General features: G+C 31.9%; 1 protein-coding gene across 17 annotated transcripts in view; it reads left to right on the top strand.

Moving 5' to 3' along the window:
* Positions 1–13,733, top strand: part of LOC129762481 (protein lap4-like) — a 175,883-nt gene that overhangs the window by 124,180 nt on the left and 37,970 nt on the right. For 13 of the 17 annotated variants that reach the window (XM_055760773.1, XM_055760774.1, XM_055760771.1 and 10 more), the window contains 5 exons: positions 307–618; positions 3,548–3,658; positions 3,726–3,905; positions 4,182–4,211; positions 4,626–4,992. In XM_055760773.1, coding sequence (XP_055616748.1) covers positions 307–618; positions 3,548–3,658; positions 3,726–3,905; positions 4,182–4,211; positions 4,626–4,992 — 1,000 coding nt within the window. The remainder of the gene's footprint in view (positions 1–306; positions 619–3,547; positions 3,659–3,725; positions 3,906–4,181; positions 4,212–4,625; positions 4,993–13,733) is intronic. The other 4 variants (XM_055760784.1, XM_055760782.1, XM_055760778.1 and 1 more) reach the window with 3 other exon arrangements.

Below are 13,733 nucleotides of genomic sequence, written 5' to 3'. Positions count from 1 at the left end.
ATTATTTCATTGTGCCTTTTTCTTTTTTTTTCTTTTCTCTAATTCCATCGTAATTTATCATCACACGTGTTTTTGAATGTTCCCCCTTCAAAATATTACACGCATTCAAACCAAACAAAAAAATGCAATCCCATGTGCATCCCGGTATTGGCTTTCCTGTTGGTGCGAAACAAAAACAAAAAAAAACAATCAAACCTCTCACTTTAAACACGAACAAACAAAAACACGCACTCTGTGGCGTAACCGGATGATACTAAAATTCAAATAAAAATACATCGGACGCCGTTGGCACACACACACACACAGGCACTGGTCCGACCCATGACGAGTGCCGACTTCCAGGCGATGATCCCGTCGCACTTTATCAGCGGAGGCCGCCAGGTACGGGTGGAACGGTCAGGAGGAGGTTCGGGTGCTTCCGGGGCCCACTCGTCGTCGTCGGAGCATGGACCCTCGGTCACCGTGACGGTCCAGAAGGCCGTCCCGGACGTTCCGATGTTGCCGCCAGCGCCGACCGAGCTCGGCACCGTCACCGAGACGATCACAAAGTCGACCTTCACTGAGACGGTAATGACTAGGGTTACTGACAATCGGTTATTGGAACCACTAATCAGTGAGGTGAATACCCCCGTTTTTGCCTAAGTGAGAGAAAAAGAGACCCGGCAATCGTTTTGTTTTCACACTTTTATTTTCTCTATATCACCACAACAACAAGCGAGGACGCTTTTTCTTTTTTTTTTTTGGTTTTATTTTGTTGGTCTCTGTTCACCGTAGCACCGTGTGTTCATTTTTATTTCTCTGTGTGTTCATTTTTGTGTTTAAATTTGGGAATCCTTCTTCTGAATAGATTCAAAATTGTACTCTGGCTCCTATCTGTCTGTCTTATTTTCACGAGTTGCCTTTACTAAACAAATAGTTTTGGTGTACGGGTGCCCAAAGTTTTGTTTTTTAAGCTTTCAAATAAATCAGAATTTACAATTGTGAAATTTCACATTCATTATTCAAAATGTGTGAATCATAAATTTGAAATACGAGAAGAATCTAGAATCAAGAAATTAAAATGGTGAAATAAGAAGCATAATAAAGAAATTTAGTTTGAAACTTATTATTATAAAATCAATAGTCTCAAGTTTAGAAAAAAATAAAAAACAGAAAATTAAAATTCTCAAGTTCAAAGTAAAATTTAAAAAAAACTGAAATCAAACATTTTATCATTGGAACACAAAATCTATAATTCAGAACCTAAAATCAAGAATGGAAGAACGGAAGCAGTAAAAGTTGAATAATATACCTTCTGTAACACCTATCTCAGTCTTATAGAAAAAATTCGCAAGTCGTGTTTTTGCTGATCAACTGCGGAAACAATGAAGCCAGGTAAAAGGGCGTGGCTTTGTCGCAACCTTCTCTAGGCCGTTGAAAAAGCCAATTCCGGAAAGCAAGCTTAGAATCAACTCTCAGTCTTAGTGAATGATGTTGATCGCTCGCTGTCTAGAGCAATACTGCGATAGGAATCGCAAGTGGCATCTCTTAAACTCACACTCGCTGAATTGTCCCCGTTTCGTTTCGTATTTGCGTTGACGGCATCGAAAAAGATAATATGAATGAATGAATATTTTATGAATGCAAATTAACTTTTCCGTATCAAACTAGTATTCTATGTAAATCAAAAACACTCATTCAAAAATAGGGTCTGAATACAATAATGGGAGTATAGGAGTAATAGGAGTACCGGTAAGTTTCTTCGTTTTTTTTTCAAACATTAATGCTTTATTCGGCAAAAATGGTTACAAATTTAATATTCAAAGTATTGCCCATCGCTAGTCACAACTTTTTCCCGTCTTTCTGGCAAATCCCCGGATTCCTTTGCGGAAATAATCGGCCGGTTTGTCGGCTAACCACGAATCGATCCAATTTTTGACTTCATCAAAATTGGAGAAGTGCAGGTCAACCAGGCCATGTTGCATCGATCGAAAAAGGTTGTAATCGGACGGAGCAATGTCTGGAGAATACGGCGGGTGGGATAGGACATCCCATTTCAGCGTTTCCAACTATGTTTTGATCGGTTTCGCGACATGCGACCGAGCATTGTCGTGCTGCAAAATAACTTTCTCGTGTCTTTGCTCGTATTGTGGCCGTTCTTCATTCAGTGCACGGCTCAAACGCATCAATTCCGTGAGGCCGTCGATGTTGATGCATGGCCAGGGTATCCATACGTTGCCCGACGTTTAGGATTGTCGTAATGGACCCACTTTTCATCGCCAGTAACGTTTCGATGCAAAAAAAAAACCTTTCTTTTATGCCGTTGGAAAAGTTGTTCGCCCGTGGAAAAAACGACGTTCGACGTCTCGTGGCTTCAATTCATACGGTACCCAATGTCCTTATCTTTCGAATCATTCCTATTGCTTTTAAACGATCGGGTATGGTTTGCAGAGCTAACTGCAAATTCTTGTTGCTTTTGTGACGGATCTTGATCGAGTAAAGCTTCCAATTCTTCATCTTCAAACTTTTTTGGCAGTCCGGAACGTTCTTCGTCTTCCAAGTCAAAATTACTACTTTTAAACCAAAGAAACTTACCGGTACATCTAACATAATGAAGAGCGTCAGTAAAAATATTAGAAATGTATAGACAAATTAAATAAATTAAATAAGAGCCAAGGTCACGTTTTTAAGTAATTAAATAATATAACTTTTACATAATTTTTCACTAAAATTTTAACATTTTACATGTTTAACTAGCTAATCTGATAGAGATTACACTTTCGAGTTTGAGTATGGGACCTAAATTATAACCCCAAATTTTAAAGTTGGCACCATGCTTCGGCACTGTACAACTGTCTTCAAGGATTGAATAAGCTTTAAACTTAAATTGAAATGTGACTCGCCGCTACGCCGATGCTTGTTTTCGACGGCACGGCTAGGAGAGCACAGATTGCACAGATTGTGCTAATGTATTTATCAGAACGTGAAATTTTCGTTTATTTCATCTTGACATCTTGACAAAAAGTTTCTTTAACATAGAATATAATTTTCTTAATTTAATATGTGCGAAGAAAATCATGGATTCATGCAAGCAATCGAAAATTTTTATATGTTACATGTAATTTTTTTAGATTTTCATTTGACCCGTTAAACGTAGTCCTTCGTTAAAAATGATTACAGCAACAATGCCGGCCAATGTTGCTTTCACATACATTCCCTGTTGGTATTGGAAACCACTTACATGAATTGACATATAAATGAATCAGTCGTCATTATTTTCCCCGCTTTGTTGTAAAAAATTACATAAACATGTTTTCATTGCTTACATTACACTATTTCTAATGATTGTTTTTATGTAACATCGTTGCATTTGAATTGATTGTAAATAATATTATATTATCGTTCTCATTTTTATGTTTATATTATTTTGTCCATACATTATATTCGTTTCAACCTAGCTTGGCTTTCCACATAGAATGTGTAGCGTGCACTTATTTTATTTTATTCAAATCGATGAACAAATTGGTATCACTAATATATCATGTTGTGTATCGTGGCACTTTTTCAGGAGGTAGTACTGCCAAAGGATCAAGGCTCGCTCGGTTTCAGCATAATCGGTGGCACTGACCACTCTTGCACGCCATTCGGGGCTCACGAGCCAGGAATTTTCATCTCACATGTAAGTTCAGCCTTCATTCCTCGTACTTACAACTCATCCGAGGTTAATAATAACCACATGTCAACAGATCGTCCCCGGTGGCATCGCGGCCCTGTCCGGCAAGCTGCGCATGGGTGATCGCATCCTGAAGGTGAACGGAACGGACGTCACGAGCGCCACCCACCAGGAAGCGGTGATGGAACTGTTGCGACCGTGCGATGAAATCAAACTGACCGTTCAACACGATCCACTACCTGCCGGATTCCAGGTAAGCCAGAATGGGTTCGGTTTCGGCAAGTGCGCCCCTTTTCTCTGCACTTCTTTTTCTCTATCTTGCGCGGCTTCTGAGGAATGGTGAAATTTATCGACTCTCGCAGAAACAATCCCACACTCACACACAATTTAGGCTCAACGCAACAATAAAAAACAACAACAAAATTGCTTGAATTTCGTTTACATACGCTGTTCTTGTATTTCATTTTTTTTCTCCTTCATTCGCTACTACTAACTAATTCAAACATCAAATCGCACCCGCACCGGCCAGCATTTTGAAATAGTTTGCTTGAAAACGGAGGTACGTAACGGCATTTGATATCGTCCCCCGCGTTCCGATAGATGTGTGTGTGGTCATCGCGGTTCCCTCCCCCCAGCCAACTTCAAGCGACAATTTTCCGTTTATCGTGACTTTTTGTGTTTTCTCAGTTCATATCATCAAGTGTTTCACTCATGTATGGTCATTTGTAGAATCTTTCGTTCAGTTCCCGTAGGGTTCCATCATCTCCGAGAGTCTTGACTTATGGTGTTGATGGCGTCGTTATGTACCGAATGGGATACTGCACCTCCCAGTAGAGATTTGCTAGTTTATTGCGTATTGTTTCGTTTATTTTTTCGGTATTGGCACCGCAAATCGATGACTTAATATTAACATATTGTGTATCAGCGTCATGGAGTCTGCTCGTTCCTTATTGATGCGTGTTTTCGTCGACAGGAAGTGCGAATCGTCAAGCAGGAAGGCGAACGGCTCGGTATGCATATCAAGGGTGGCCTCAACGGGCAGCGGGGCAATCCACTGGATCCGGCCGACGAAGGGGTGTTCATCTCGAAGATCAACAGCTCGGGAGCGGCCAAGCGGGACAGCCGGCTGCGCGTGGGAATGCGCATCCTCGAGGTGAACGGTACCTCGCTGCTGGGGGCAACCCACCAGGAGGCGGTGAATTCGTTGCGTGCCTCCGGGAACGAGTTGCATCTGGTCGTGTGCAAGGGTTACGAGAAGGGCGATCTGATGCATCAGTCGATCGGTAGCGCCGGTGGTATGAGCGCAGGCATAAGCAATAACGGGCATAGTACGAGAATTGGTAAGTATTGCTTGTGATGGGGGATTTCACACAGAGCGATCACAATATATTTGAAAACTATTTTCTCCGATTGGGATGAAACTTTACACATGTCAACTGGACTTTTGGCACCGATGGAAAAATTATTCTTACTGATGAAAAGTATAAATATTAAAATTTGTTTCTTCATATTTTTATGGTTCGAAACACTTTTTATCATTCAATATAATCTACTCGAGCTTCAACATAATTGTGTCGGTGATTTTCTGATTTATGGAATCTATTCTTGGTGTGATCCGGGACAAATCACGATTGTTTCACTACTATTAACGCATAATTTTTCTAAGATGCAAAAACAACTAGAAATCAGTGGGAACCCAAAAAAGAAGAACACAGAATTCTTTCTGAGAGAATCGCATTCGAATGTGTTCCATTTGTAACGAACACAGCGGTACAAAACTTTTCTGAATCTCAAAATCGGAACGAATGAATCAAAAGATTCAAAGACGATATTCCAAAACTATATATTGCATTTTTGCTACAATTTCAGGGGCGTTTTTGGACGTCCGTTCAACATACGTGAATTGTTTACAAGGCTTGTACGTTTTAAAATTGGCAAAACACACATTATTACTGTTCCTGTGGAAGGTGAAGAGTACTTGTGCATGTTTAACAATCGAATTTGTTTTGGTGTAGCACTTTCCGAGAATCATATTTTATATAGAAAAACAATCGGCGACTCATTAACTTTGAATCGTCAATATGTAAATTAATTGTCAAGCAAACCTAAGAATTTCTACGTGTTCATGAAAAGTAATGAACTAGTTGGATTAAGTATTTCTTAAAAACGGATTACTTTAATTTTCAGTTTTCTTTAAAAGATTGCTATATCAAGTACCAATTTCTCCATACACTCATTGGATTAACGATTGTGGACTTCTTGCCTCAGTTTACATGTTGCAAATTAAATTTTAAAAATATATTAGAAATTTTTTTTTTAACTCTAACTAATTTTCAAAATTACTCAAATTTATCTAAATATTAGTTTTTCCAATTTGAAATTTTCAATCAAGCTATTTTTTTATCTTTAGGTTTTTATTAAGATTCTTTCAATTATTTGAATTCTGTTTTGCTTTTTAACTTTTCAAATTTTCCAATGTGATATCTTGTTAACGTAGTTTTTTCCAAACATTTTTAATCAACAGTTTTTGGGTTTCGAGTCTTAAATTTCGTTTTTTTTCAATTATTTCAATTTTAACTTTCATTTCTTCAACTTTTCAATTTTCTGATTTTGAAAACTTTTTTGAAAACTTTTTGAAAGCATTTTTTTTGGTTTTTGAAAATTCCAAAATCGAAAATTGAAAGGTTTAAAAATTTTATAATCTAAGGAAATTTGAAATTGGAAATATTCAGAATAATTTAGAAATTTGGAAAACAATTTAAAAAATTGAAAGGAAGAAATTGAAGCAAATTAGTGTGTATAAATAATATAAATATTAAAGCAAAAAATTCTTTATAAAAAAAAATAATAAAACTTGAAAAGTCTTCTTATAAAACTATAAAACTGAATGAAATTAAAAATAAATTGAAATTTGAGAAATTAGTAAATTAGAAAATTGCAACACATTTTAATTTTTTTAATCTTTTATTCTTTAAACTTTTAAATTTATAAAATTTTCATTTTTGATATTTTTATTTTCAAAATTCGAAATACGTAATTCGGAAAAATTTATAAAAATCAAATATTTTAGAAAATTAAAAGATTCGGGTACAAAGTATGAAATTGAAGTTGAAAGACTGAAGAAATTGAAAAAAATGTAAAAAATATTCAATCAAAAATCTAAAAAAAAATTATTTACAAAAATAATAAAGGACATTTAACAATACTAATTAATTTCAAAAGAAATTAATTTGGGATGCTTCAAAAGAATAAAAAATGTAGTGAATCTTAGAGTTTCTCAACTATTTTTCTTTGTATTTTCGATCTCTAAAATCTTTAATCTTAAAAATTTCAATTTAGAGTTTTTCTTTAGATCTTGTTCTTGTCTGATTTTGTCGATTTATTCAACTTTCTAACTTTTCAAATTTTCCAATATTATTTTCCAAACAATGTTTATCAACATTTTTTCAATTTTAAGTTTAAAATTTCAACCTTTCTCATTGATTTCAATTTTCAAATTTTTTTTTTGTTTTTCAAAAATTCAAAAATCGGAAATTGGAATGTTTAAATCTTTCATAATCTATTAAAATTTGAGAACGGTTTAAAAATTGAAAGGAAGAAATTGAATCAAATTAGAATAAACAGCAATGATTATATAGGGAAACTTCGATATAACGTACCCTCGTTATAACATACCCTCGATATAACGCACATTTTACCTCGATATAACGTACACCTTTTCAAAGTGTAAAGGAAATTTTTTTTCAATTTTTTTTTTCTGATAGAACAATGAATTATCTGTATTGTGATGCTAAAACAAGTTTTGTACCTTCAATCAATCTCGAAATACAGCTGGTTTTGTGATTCCAGATTCTAAATGAATCAAGCTTTAATCAACAGTACGAAGGGAAACATCATGAGAAAGGCTGGCTTCGTCTTCTGATTGAAGTTATTCATTAACTTGACTAAAACAGCAGCACAATAATGTATTATAGACTACGTTTGTGAGTACTTTATTATGCTTCGATATAACGTACAATTCGATACAACGTACAATTTTGAAAGTGAAATGTACGTTATATCGAAGTTCACCAGTTATGATTAAAAGATTAATGAATAAAAACAATTAGAAACTCATAAAAAAATAAAAATATAAAAATGTAAAAATTGAAAAGAAATTAAAATCGAGAAGTTAAAAATTTAGATAATTGCAATGAATTTGAGTTTTTTTCAATCTTTTATTCTTCGAACCTTTAAATGTAGAAGTTTCAATTTTAGCACGTTGAGCCCCGCGTAGGTCCCTACGGACTGACATTGAGCTTTTCGTTAGAAATACGTTGATGACGGGGACTGACAGTTACAACATAAGGAAATAAAAAAAAAATGATTTGTTCCCAGATGTTTTACACAACGCAGCGAGAACGATCCGGGGCTCAACGTGTAAACATTTTTGTTTTCGATTATTCAAAAATCGAAATATGTAAATTCAAAAATTTATGAAAAATAAAATATTTTATAAAATTAAAAATTTTAGAAACAAATTGAAAAATTGTTGTTGAAAGCCGGAGAAATTGGAAAAAAGACTGAGTTTGAAATATTCAAAAAATTTAAAAATGCAGTGATTCGAGTTTTTCAGTTTTATTTTTTATTGCATTTTTGAATTTTTAGATCGAAAAAATCTTAAATATTTAATCTAAAAAAATTTGAAGAATTTTCAAAACTAATAAAAAAAAACTTTAAAACTTTCGTTTCTTCCAGTTTTCAGTTTTCGGATGTTGAAAGCATCCAATTTTTTGTATTTTTTTTGTTAAACTCAAAATTTGAAGATTGAAAAGTTTAAAAATTTTATGAACAAAGTTTTGGAATAACGAGTCAAAAATAAAAAATGGAAGAATGAACGAACGTTCAAAAAACTGTAAAAATTGAGGAAATTGAAATGTAAGAAGTTGAAAAATTAAAAAGTTGCAGTGAATTTTAGATTTTTTTTTTAAATCTTTTATTCTTTGAACCTTTAAATTTATAAATTTTCCTATCATAAAATTTTTATTTTAGTATTTTAAAAAATTTTAAATTGTAATTTTGAAAAAAAATATGGTAAATAAGATATTTTGAAAAATTTAAAATTTGAGTTTTTGAACCTTCATTCTTTGCATTTTCGATTTTTCAACAGTCCTTTTTTTAACCTTTTGTTGCGAAAAAATTAAAAATTGTGGAAAAATTAAATACAGGTCGGACTCGATTATCCGGAAATCGATTTTACGGAATTTTAGACTCGATTATCCGGAGTATTTTATTTGCGATTTCTTTTTATTTTTTTATTTCAAAAGATGTCTAATTAACATATTTATATGTTACAATATTATCTAGTTTTTTTCTTTCTTAATTTTAAATTTTCAAATTCCGTTTTGTTATAAATTCATAAATTCAAAGTCGTGAATCGTTCTCAATTTTTTATTTAAATTTGAAATAATGAAAATAACTCAAATTTATCAATTTTCACATTTTTTAATTTATGTAAAATTTTTTATTATTCTATTCTATTTATTTCTATTAAATAACAAAATTGTAATTTTTTGATTTTTCAAAAGCTCATTTTTAATTTTCTTAAGAATTAAAAAAAAAGGAATTTGAAAAGTTCAAGTTGAATAGTTTGGTACTGAAATAATGCCAACATTCAGAAATAAAATATTTAAAAATGATTCTAAAAATATATATAAAAGATAAAAATAATGTATTAATTCGAACAATATAAAATAATAAAAATATAATAACTAAAAATAAAAAAAAACAAGAAAAATTAAAGTTTTTTAATTTCTATTTACTTTTATTAACATATTTTTTCCGGAACTGTTAAATTTTTTTTATTTTTATGTTTTAGTCTCTTAATTATCAAATATTTATTGTTTTTTATTTTCGAACTTTTGAGCTTCAGAATTTCTCGATTTTTTAAATTTTGTTATTCTTAAATTTTTATTTCAATAATTTTTTAATTCTTCAATTTTTTAATTGAATCCAACTCATTTTTTTAATTAAATTTTATTTCTTTTCGAATTGTTTATTTTGTTAATTCTTATTCGATTCGAATTTTCGATTTTCTTTCAACTTCTGAATTTTTACATATTGAATTTCAGTTTATTGCACTTATTATTAACATAAATTTTTGATATATTCAAAGGTCCAGATTTTTCAACCTTTGTTATTTTTTTAATAATGTTTATTTAATTTTGAAATGTAAGAATAAAAGAATAAGAAAAAATATAAAACTAAAAAAAAAAACAAATTCAAAACTTAAAGTATTAAAAAATTAGAAAACTGCAATGTAGTTTTGAATGTTTTCAATCCTTCTTTCTTTGAATTTTTAATTTTTACACTTCCTTTTCAAATTACGATAAAACAAAGTTTAAATTCTTCTATTTAAGAAATGTAAAAAAATTGAATTGAAGTTGAGGTTGTTTTTTGAAAGAATTGGAAATTCTGATATCAAATATCCTAAACAAATTGAAGAGTTCGATGTATTCAAACAACAAAAAATTTAAATGTGAGAATTTGAAAGTTAAAAAAATTGAAACAATAAAAAACAATTGTATCTTTCTTCTATTCTTTAAATTCATAAATTATTTATTATTTTGTTTTTTTTTCGCATGTCCTGAACTAAAGCATTTCTCATTTTAATTTTTTTTTAATTTTATTTTTAATTTTTCAATTTTTTATCTTCCATTTTTGTTTTTTTTTAATTTTTCAATTTTGCCATTTTGCTATTTTAGCTCTTGAACTTTCGAATATTTTTTTTCAAGTTTGAGTTGTCATAATTTTAAATTTACAAATTTTTTTAAACTGCATTTTCGACATTTTGAACATTTAAATCTTGCATCTTCAAATATTTAAATTGTTAAATCTCTTTTTTTTTAATTTTCAAATTTTAAGTCTAATATTATTTTAATTTTTAAGTTTTCAAATTTCTGATTTTTTTTTAATTTAATCAATCCAATCATATCCAATATTCTTTTTTTTGTTTTGAAATTTTCCAGTTTTAAAATTTTTATTTTTCATTTTTTTAAAATCTGAATGATGGAAAATGAAAACGAAAAATTTAAAATTGATTTGATTGTTTGGATTTAATTTTGTTTTAATTTTAGAGGATTTGAAATCTTTGAATTTAATTCTAATTTTATGCTCAAGTGGTGTTGAGATTTTTGTTTCAATTTTTGAATTTTGAAAACATTGAAATTTAATAAAGTTTTGGTTTTTCTAATTTTTGAATCTTTCAGTTTCTAAATTTTTGGATTTTTTAGTTTTTTAATGTTTTATGGGTTTTGAGATTATTTTTATCTGATTTATCATGTTTTAATTTTTGAATGTTCTAAGTTTTTTTCTTACGTTAAAAAGCATAATTTTTAAATTTACATTTTTAAATTTTTAAAATTTCAAATTTTCGAGTTTTTCGTAGTTTTATTTCAATAAATTAAATTGCTCTATCTGTTTTTTATATGTATTTCTAATAATTTTAAAAGTTGTCAATTTTTGGATTAATTTTTTAGTTGCATTTAGTTGCAAATTATTAGTTTTTGTAACTTCATGTATCCAAAATCGTGTTTATAAGTTTATTTTTTTAAATTGTTGAATCCAAAACCATAAAAACAATAAAAGTTTATCAATTCATCAAAATTGCATTTTCTAATCCTATAACTTTAAAAAATTTCGATTCATGAATTTAAAAAAAAGTTAATCTTTTTTTTAATTTTCTTTTATGTTTTTCAAATTATCAAATTCAAAATCGTCAAAATAAATCAAATATGCTTAATCCAAATTTTTAAACCTATGATTATTTCAATTTTTTTCACCAATTACTTTTTTCGAATTTTCTTATTACTTCTCATTACTCATTACTTTTTTGAATCTATTGAGTTGAAATTTCGTTTTCATTATATTTTCGTAAAAATTAAGTTTTCTTGCATTTTCAAAAATTTTAATTTCTTGATTGATATTTTTTATGAATTTTTTGAAATGGCAAATTTTCGATATTTCAAAACATTTTCAACTCTTAAATTGTTAAATAGTTGATAATTTTTTGCAAAATCCAAAATATTTCTTCTATTTTTAAAATTTTCAGTCCACGAAATGAACAATTTCTTGGAATTTTCATTTTATAATATCTCTGTGTTTTAATTTTTTCTAAAATTTTGGTTTTATCTAATTTTTTTATTTTTCGAATTTTTGTTTTTTTTTCCAAAATCGTCGATGTAAATAAAGTCTTTTAATCTTTGCAGTTTTGAGTCTGTGTAATTCTCAAGATTTGCAATTTTTATCAATACATAAATGTTTCAAAACATGATTGATTTAATTTTTACATTTTTTTTTCGGCAATTATTTTTTTTTTTTTCCAAAATATATATTTTTATAAAGGCTCATATGGCGTTAGCCTCACGGGGCCGGGAGTTCAATACAATTTTTCTTATTATCTATGTTAGTAATATGTAACCGATTACTCGCGGTTGGCTCGAGGTTAGTATTACAAGTGTTTTCGTAATTGGGATGTTGCTGTCTCCAATGCTCTGTACGTGTGCCCGACACGGGATACTTCCTATTGGGATGCAGCTGACCATTAATCAGCAACGCCCCCCTAGTCTGTACCTCATATCTAGCGTGGTGCGTCTTTCTCGACTCGAGGAATCCAGGATAGAATGGTCTCTAGCCGGCGCAATCATCAGTTCGTGTAGAGTTGTCATGAGCGGTACAACCTTTGGCTCTTGTTGAATGATCAGTGGACTGCACAACCTTTGGCCCGTGTGTCTGTAAAGAGTGTGTGTATGTATTGCCGCGACTAAGTAAAAGTTTATCGATCGGATAGGAGGGATATGAAACGGGGACACAACGAAGGAAACATCATTAAACGTTGACATCGGCGTTTCTGAGGAACAGGTATAGATGAAGCAGAAGATCAGGATCATGGCTACCTAAGATATCCCGGACGGGGATATCCGATTGTCTGCCTTGTGCTCTTAGTGCTCTAGAGAGCTGAGAGCGAGCAGCATGGAACCGGATACACGACCAGACAACATGCTCGATGTCGTGGTAGCCATCGCCACAATCACAAAGATTGTTTGCTGCGAGCCCAATGCGATAGAGATGCGCGTTTAGGTTGTAGTGATTGGACATAAGCCGAGATATCACGCGAATGAAATCACGACCTACATTCAATCCCTTGAACCATGCACTCGTCGAGACCTTAGGGATAATCGTGTGTAACCAACGACCGAACTCATCTTCACTCCACATGCGCTGCCAACTTACGAGCGTATACTGACGAGGAATGTGGAAAAATTCATTATAAGCAATTTGCCTTTCAAAAAGTGTGCCTTCTAAAGCGCCCACCTTAGCTAGCGAGTCCGCTTTCTCATTCCCCGGAATCGAGCAATGAGAGGGAACCCATGCTAAGGTAATCTTGAATAATTTTTCGACCAAAACACTCAATAGTTGTCTTATTCTTGTTAGGAAATAAGATGAGCGTTTATCAACCTTCATTGAGCGGATTGCCTCTAATGAGCTGAGACTGTCTGAAAAAATAAAATAGTGGTCGATGGGCAATGTTTCAATGATCCCCAGTGCGTAGTATATCGCACCCAGTTCAGCAACATACACGGAACAAGGATCTTTGAGTTTGAAAGAGGCACTGGAATTTTCATTGAAGATGCCAAAGCCAGTGGACCCGTTTATGAATGAACCGTCAGTAAAGAACATTTTATCAGATCTAACTATGCCCCCATATTCTGCCGAAAATATCGGCGGAATAGAATCTGAGCGTAGATGATCTGGGATTCCATGGATTTTTTGTCGCATGGACAGATCAAAAATTACAGAGGAATTGCAAAAGTATGGGACGCAAACTTGGTTGGAGATGCCTGGTGAAGGGTGCACGTCGTGGGTAAGGTACTCATGGTATATAGACATAAAACTTGACTGAGGAGTCAGTTGGAGTAGATTTTCGAAGTTATCAATCACCAATGGATTCATGATCTTGCAACGGATGAGAAATCTGTAGGATAATTCTGTGAACCGAAGAGTAAGCGGGGGTACTCCTGCCAAAACTTCGAGACTCATCGTA

The sequence above is a fragment of the Toxorhynchites rutilus genome, chromosome 1 (genome assembly GCF_029784135.1).
Source record: "Toxorhynchites rutilus septentrionalis strain SRP chromosome 1, ASM2978413v1, whole genome shotgun sequence".
In the NCBI taxonomy this organism is placed as follows: Eukaryota; Metazoa; Arthropoda; class Insecta; order Diptera; family Culicidae; genus Toxorhynchites; species Toxorhynchites rutilus.
Note: the sequence above shows the minus strand (reverse complement) of the source record. Positions and strands in the feature narration are given on the sequence as shown.